The 7684-nt window shown below is 55.9% G+C and overlaps 1 protein-coding gene across 1 annotated transcript; it reads right to left on the bottom strand.

The window, feature by feature from the left end:
- Nucleotides 1–425: 425 nt before the first annotated feature.
- Gng8 (guanine nucleotide binding protein (G protein), gamma 8) lies at nt 426–1165 on the bottom strand. Its single transcript, XM_013032685.1, has 2 exons — nt 1082–1165; nt 426–554 (listed from the first exon to the last, which is right to left on the bottom strand). The coding sequence occupies exons 1-2, from the start codon at nt 1163–1165 to the stop codon at nt 426–428; spliced, it is 213 nt and encodes a 70-aa protein (XP_012888139.1).
- Nucleotides 1166–7684: the final 6519 nt, after the last annotated feature.

Here is a 7684-nt window from a genome sequence, read left to right as displayed (position 1 = left end):
AAGGGGTGGATCATCATTCTGGGATAGATGCGGGGCTCTTTAAAGTCTCTAGCCCAAGAGGGGTGGGGTATGTGGAGGGGTAGAGAGAGCCAGGAGCCCTTATCTTCTTAGCTTGCAGTGGTGCCTTTGAGTGAGGGACTTCCTTGGGCTCAGTTTCCTCATCGGTAACACAGGTATGGTGCCGGGGCTCCTGGGGTCAATAGGTGCAGTTCAGGATAGGATTGTGGGGTGCTCAATAAAGGACGGAGCCCCAAGTGCTCACTTCCTCCCAGGTGTCCCACACGCCATTGGCACATAAAGACAAGGGCAAGGTGCCCCCAGCTCTACGATTGTGCCTCGGTTTCCCCGAAAACACAAGTAACAGCACCACCGTCACCGGGTTTATTGGGTCATATTTTGGTGGGGGAGTAAACTGTCAGGAGGACTCAGAGCAGGACGCAAAAGAGGCGCTTGTCACGGAAGGGATTCTCGGCGGCAGGGACGGGCGTCACCAGCGGGTCGTCTTTGGCGTGGGCTTCGCAGAAAGCCAGGAGCTCGGCCGCCGCCTGCGACACCTGCAGGCGTCAGGTAGAAATGACTGCCCCCGCTTCTAGACTCGCTCCACCGGGAGGAGGGGTGACCCAAAGCCCTGCCCCTAGACCACCACAGCCACGCCCATTCCAGATCTGCCCTTACTTGCCATTGGCTCCGCCTCTCCCGTGCCACGCCCCCTGTTCACTGCTGAGCAGTCCCTCGAGAAGCCCCGCCCCTTCCAGTCTCACCCTTATTACCAGCTGGCCACGCCCCTTCAGAGCACCCTTGCTAGCCGCTGGTTCCGCCCCTTCCAGGCTCCGCCCCATCCGCACTTCGAATCACATTCCCTCGTGAAGCCCAGCCCCTTTCGAGGTCCCGCCCATGACCAGCAGCTGGCCCCGCCCTTCCACCCATTCTGTCCCTGGCTTATCAATCGCATCCAGCAAGGCCACTCCCCTTGCCCAAAGCCCCACCCCCCGACCCGCTCCGGCACCGGGTGCAAACCCCTGCCCAGATCCCCCCAATTCTTTCCAGGCCGCCCCCTCGCCCCCCTCTCCCCCAACCGCACCTTCATGCGGTCGATGTTGACCTCCAGCTTCAGCTGCTCTACTGTCTTTCGGGCTTCCGCGATCTTGGCCATGTTGTTAGACATAGCTGTAGGAGGGAAGGGGTTAAATGAGGACAAGAGTGGGGGTTGGGGGCTGGACCCTGAGGCGGGGTGATTGTGGTGGGACCCTGTACAGGGGTGGGGGCGGTGTGGTAGTGGTGGAAGCGTTCACTCTCAGGATCCCAGAGACACACAGAAAGAGGGATAATGTCTGGGGAGGAGAGGGACGATGGAGGGTAGAGGGGTGCACAGATGGGGGCACCTAGAGTCAGGTGAGAGCTGAACCGAGATCTGAGACCGAGGGAAGGAGGGACGCCCAGATGGAGGTCTGAGAGGCAGGTGGAGGAGGAAGGGCCAGAAGGACAAGGCATCAGGTGCTGGATCAGAATCTAGGGATCCAGGTGTCCTCACCCCCCAGGGATAGAGCAAGCTCCAGGAAGGGGGGGCTCCCCAGGCCAATTAGCGGTGACTCCAGGGAGAAATGCGAATTAAGATCACGGCGGGAGGGGCACAGAGGGGGCCTCATTAGGATCTTGGCAGCAGCTGCCCCCTCTGCCACCCTCAGGGGGTCCCCCTCCCCAGCCCTGGCCACCTCAAAGGCTCTTCTGCTCATTAGCAGCCAGGAGAGAGAGCTGGGGTGAGGGTGGGGGTGAACTCAGCAAGATTGGCAGAGAGATGGAAGGATGGAGAGAGGAAACAAACAGACAGGCCACAAAGGAGGCACAGAGTGATGGGGAGGAGGAAGAGAAGCAGGAGTGGAGGTAGAGGACTCAAAGAGACTAAGGATGGATAGAGAGAAAGACGGGGGGGGGGAGAGGAGGAGGGATGGAGCCATGAGAGAAGGGAATGAAGAAAGGGACAGATGGAGGGGTAAAAGGGACAGAGGATGCAGGGGACAGAGGTACCAAGGGGACAGGCGCAGAGGTGAGTGACAGAGGAAACAGACTTGGACACCGAGAAATGGAGAGACTAGAGGAAAGAGTTGGGGGGGGAGTTGAGGAAAGAATAGAGGTAGAGAATGGCTGATGGAGGCACAAGTACTAAGTCATTCACTCCGCTCAGGCAGGAAGGCAGACTGACAGACAAACAGGCAGACAGACAGACAGGCAGACAGACAGACAGACAGACAATGGCCACCACCTGGTCATTGGGACCCAGACAAGAGCCTCCTACCTGTTGCAGCTCAGGGCCAGGATGGCTGGCTTGGAGGATGTGCAGGCAGTGTCATGATCCGCCCCCCTCCCTATCCTGCCCCGCCCCCTCCCCTGGGGTGCAGCCCCTCAGGACCCGCCTCCTCCCCCAGGTGACCTCATCACCGAGCCCTGTCTCTCCAGGCCCTCTCTCCATAACTGTCGCTCCCTGCTTTGTCTCTGTTGCTTCTGTTTTCTGTGTGCTTCTCACTCCATGATACTTCACGTTGACAGGTGTGCTCTGTGTGTGTGTGTGTGTGTGTGTGTGTGTGTGTGTGTGTGTGAGTCCACACATGTATAAGCCACTCCTGGGTGTCCAGTGCAGCCTCTCTCTGTCACATGCAGTTCAAGCTGTCACTCACGATCTCTTACAGTAGAATATGCCATCACCAAAGGCAGCCTGTGAGATTGTCAAATGTACAAGTAGTGACTCACAAGCCAGACACCGGTTGCTCACGCCTGTAATCCTAGCTACTAAGAAACTTAGATCTAGAGGATCATGGTTCAAAGCCAGCCTCTGCAGGAAAAAAAATTAGCCAGCAAAAAACTAAGTGGGAGGCATGGCTCAAGTGTTAGAGCACCAACTGAGCAAGCAAGCTAAGCAAGTGCATGGCCCTGAGTTCCAACTCCAGCACGAAAACCAAACCAAACCAAAATAACAACAACAAACACCTACAGCACCCACATCCCTGGGCCATTTCAATGTCTCAGCCTCACACACCTTTATGAGGGTCTCCTATGCACAATGCTCTGTGATCATTTGTACAAGAACACGGACGCTGTGTGGCACAATACGCCACCTAGCATCGCAGTCACCCATCCATGACAGCACACACCTGGTGACATCTCCTGGTGACATAAATGACCTTACACACTCCTGTCCCATGATGACTCTGCATTACACACACACACACACACACACATACACACACCCTGCCACACCCTGCCCTTGCCTCTAAGAGTTACATACAGAGTCGCCACTTTCCATCTATGGCCTCTGGTGTCTTAGACACACAACCTCCCACAGTATTCCCCAACAATCTCACGGGGTCACAGCCACCCTGACATCCCGGTGGTAGGCACGCACAGTCACCTCCTGCCATCTCTCACGTGGGTCCCCAGAGTCTCTGTCCATCACCGCCCTGGGCCCAGCCCTCGGCCACGGCTATGATTCTGGCCGCCACACGGGGGCGCCCGCGACCCGCGAGCCTCACACCAGGCCCGAACCAATGCTACCCTGGGGCATAGAAGCAGGGAGGGCAAGTCGCCGCTTCTGCCCTGCGCAAGGGGGGGAGGGGGGTAAGGAAGAAAGGGTAGAAGACGGAACCGGAATCGGATCGGGGAGCCGAGAAAGACTTGGGAGGGGAACAGAGACCTAGAAAAGGTGGAGGGAGCCAGAGGAAGAGCAGAGGATAGAAAGATGGACAGTGAAACAGGCAGGAAAAGATGCAGGGAGAGACAGCTGCAGAGAAAAAGGGACCAGGAGACCATCACTCGGAGGAGATTCAGGGGCTGGGAGGGAGGAGACTGCGGAGAGAGGGCTCAGGGAGGTGGAGTGGGCACAGAGGGACACAGACCCAGGGAGAAGCCACGCTCCCACCTGCAATCCTAGCTACTCAGGAGGCTGCGGTTTGGAGGATCGGGGTTTGAAGCCAGCCTGGGCAGGAAAGTCCTTAGACTTCCATCTCCAATTAACCAGCAAAAAGCCGGGCTAGGGGCGTGGCTGAAGAGCACCAGCGGTAAGAGTGAATGAACAAGCAAAGCCTCAAGTTCAAGCATAGACCGGCCCGGACAGACAAACAGAAAAACAAAGGCACAGAGACAAGAGAGGCGGGCCGAAAGACAGACATAGATGGTGACTCACGTCTGTAATCCTAGCTACTCAAAAGGCAGAGATCTGAGGATCGCGGTTCAAAGCCAGCCTAGGGAAAGAAAGTCCGTGAGACTCTTATCTCCAATTCACCAAGCTGGGGAAGGGGGCGGGGAGAGGCTTGGAAGGTGGCTCAGTGGTAGAGTGCTTGCCTAGCATGCATGAAGCCCTAGGTTCGATTCCTGAGCGCCATAAACACAGAAAAAGCCAGAAGTGGCGCTGTGGCTCAAGTGGTTGAGCGCTAGCCTCGAGCTGAAGAGCTGAGGGGCAGTGCCCAGGCCCTGAGTTCAGGCCCCAGGAATGGCAGTGTCGGGGGGCGGGGCCTGAAGAGGAGAGCCCGGGGGCGGGGCACTGTTTGGGGCGGGGCGCGGTGTGTGGGAGGGGCTCAAGCTTGGCGATGGGCCCGTCTCTTGTGGGCGTGGTCTCTTGTGGGCGTGGTCTCTTGGCTGCAAGTCCGGGTAGGGGCAGAGGTGGATGCGGAGGTGCTGAGAAGCATCTTGGCCCAACACAGCCCAATTCGTTTTTTACCGCATGGACCGGGAAGCGAGGCCGGCGCGAACGGAATACTGGTCCCGGTAGTATTTTTCTTTTTTAAATACTGGTCCTGGGGCTTGAACTCTGGGCCTGGACGCTGTCCTGAACTTTTTCACTCAAGGCTGGTGCTCTACCACTTAAGCTATGTCCAGCTTTTTCCTTATTGGAGATGAGAAGAATCCCACAGACTTTCCTGCCCGGCCTGGGTCCAAACCGAGCTCCTCAGATCTCAGCCTGCAGAGTAGCTGGGATTACAGGCGTGAGTCACGGGATTCTGGACCCCGGCTCCCTTCCCCCTCCCCGCTGGCGGGCGCAGCCGGGCCAGGTCGGGGAGGGGAAGCCGGCCCACATCTGGAAAGCATCAGGCGCCGGACGTGCCAGGGCCCCGGGCCCGGCTGCGGAAGGGGGAGGGGACCACGAAGCGGGGTCCGCCGGCGCCTAGGAGGGGCCTGGGCGTGTGCCGAGCCCGGCGCCTCTCCCAGCTGGTTTCCATCAGCAGCTCTGGCCTGGGCAGCCCCCTAGGAGGAAACCCAGCTTGGAGCTTGGAAAACAGGGTGCTGACCCAGTCTTCCCTCCCTGCCCCTTTGGCCACCCCCAGAGGCTTTATTGGAGAAACGTTAAATGAACAGCAACAGTAAAGCCTAGACTCAAGTTCCCCGCCTGAATGTCTAGTAGGTATTTTACACTCAGATCATCAATAATTGTGCTCTTGGGGCTAGGAACAATAGCTCACAGGTGTAATACCAACTACTTGGGAGGTAGCAATCCAGAGGATCCCGGTTTGAGGCCAGCCCTGACAAAAAGTGAGCAAGACCCCTCCCACAGCGCCACACACACCTCCCCAATCTCAACCACTAGGCCAGGCACAATGGTGCATTTTGGCCCCAGCAAGAGGAAGGCCTTAAGTAGGGAGTCTGTTTTGGGCAGACCTCTGGTTTAAAAACAGAACAAAACAGGAGATACAATGTATACAACTTACATCTGGGGTGCTTTAGGATCATACCTGCAATCCTAGCTACTCAGGAGGCTAAGAATGGAGGACTATGATTGGAAGCCATCTTGGGCAGAAAAGTCTTAAGACTCTTTGATTAACGAAAAGCTGGAAATGGAGGTGTGGCTCAAGTGGTAGAGCACCAGGTTTGAGTGAAAAAGATCAAGGGCACAAGGACCTGAATTCAAGCCCCAGTACTGGTGTGTGCACAGAGTAGCTGCCTTCATTGGATGTGAGGAAGTTCATGTCTGAAGCATTACAAGTGTGGAGCGGCCTGGTGTAAGAGCAGTTGCGGGCTAGCCGGCTGTGTGATTAAGTACAGTCATCTGAAAACCAAGGAAGGCTTTCATAGTTGCTCCAATCACTCAGACCACAACCCCTTCCCAGTCCCCTCCCTTCTCTCTCTGGCTTCAGTTGTCCATATTAATCATGGCAGCTCTAGGTCTCCATTTACCATCCAAGAAGGGTATAATTATGGGTCTCACCTGGTTTAAAAAAAATGGGCTAAGCATGTGAAGACAAATTAAGAGTTCTGGCCCTGGGTGCAAGGGCAGTGTGGAATACCCAGGGAGACCCTGTCTCTAGACAGGACAATAGCTATTTTGATAAGAATCGCACCAACTTCCTAGGCTGGCTGTGAACCCTGATTCTCAGATCCCAGCTTCCTGAGTAGTTAGGATTACAGGTGTGAGCCATCAGCAGAGCAGAAAACTTGCCAATCCTGAATCTACACCTTTTCTATAAAGAAATCTCCAGGCACAAATGACTTTATTAAAAGACCTAAGCACCTCACTCATGTATGCATATGTTTATAAACACATAACGAACATGAAAGAGCCAGGTGTGGTACTGCATGCTTATAATCCCAGCGACCAGTGGGTGTTGCAGAAAGGATAATTTTGGTCTCAAAACTGTAGTCCTGATCCCCTAAAAGAGCTGAGAGTGGGTGTCTCAAGTGGTAAGTCCTTCCAAAAGCAAACAGCAGTTGCTCAATAAATGTCAGTCAGCATAGCATGAAAATCCACTACATATGGAACATTGTGCATTTATTTACCAAGAGGTTAGAAGAAACACAGGATCTGGCCCCCCTGTGCACTGGGGAGTCACCGTCATCGTAATAAATACAGTAATTTAAAAAAAAAAGAAATGAAGAAGAAAAAAAAAACTGGAACAGGTGAGGGTCATCCAGTTTCCCCAACTCACTGTGGGGAGAGGCACGAGATATAAACCACCTTCCTTCCTCTCGTTCCCTCTCAAGCCTTAAATTGTCCAGGGTGAGAGGTGAAAGTCCTTTCCTGATTTGTTTTGCCAACTCCTATTTGACCCTCAAAATCCCAAGTTGGTGCTCCTTCCCTTGGGGGGAGAGGGGCACTCCGCAGGCAGCACTGGAGACACAGAATCCATCCGTGACCCAGTGTGAGGGGACGTCCCCGGGGTCCAGGGACAGGGAAGGGGCACTTTGTGAATGACAAGGGGCCACATCTGGGCACGGGATTGGGGAGGCGTGAGAAGGCCCACGGATGAGAGCCGTGAAGGGGAACAGACTAGTCTAAACGAACACGGAGACAATTAAACCCACTGCCCCTCTGCATACCAGGGCGTCCCTTCTTGTCTAAAGACTTCAGCGGTGGGTGCTGACGCGCGTCAGCCGGGGTCCCCCCTCTTCCTCCTTGGGTGTTTGTGGGGGGAGGGGGATTTCCAGCCGGCCTGGGCTTGCCATGGACTGGGGGGTAGGGGCGCAGAGTGTCTTTGCGCACGCGCACGCAATGGCGGTCTTTGGAAAGGTGGGTGCGGATGGGCCGGCATGTGGCGGCGCGGAGGCCAGGACGCGGGGTGGGGTGGGTGAAGGGGAGCCCGAGCGAACCCCCGGAGTCACACGGTGGTCATGACCTTGAGCGAGCCGGAGCGGAAGCGCAGGATCTTCTTCTTGAGCGCGTGAGAAGCCTTGATCCGCACGAAGACCTTGGCGGGGCCCCCCG

Source organism: Dipodomys ordii, unplaced genomic scaffold, assembly GCF_000151885.1.
Source record: "Dipodomys ordii isolate 6190 unplaced genomic scaffold, Dord_2.0 Scaffold156, whole genome shotgun sequence".
In the NCBI taxonomy this organism is placed as follows: domain Eukaryota; kingdom Metazoa; phylum Chordata; class Mammalia; order Rodentia; family Heteromyidae; genus Dipodomys; species Dipodomys ordii.
Note: the sequence above shows the minus strand (reverse complement) of the source record. Positions and strands in the feature narration are given on the sequence as shown.

Bases quoted from the DNA above. Each gene is read 5' to 3' on its own strand.
- Gng8 (XM_013032685.1), bottom strand. From the start codon at position 1,165: ATGTCTAACAACATGGCCAAGATCGCGGAAGCCCGAAAGACAGTAGAG. The intron at 555-1,081 runs GTGCGGTTGGGG...TGACGCCTGCAG, and splicing joins TCAACATCGACCGCATGAAG to GTGTCGCAGGCGGCGGCCGA.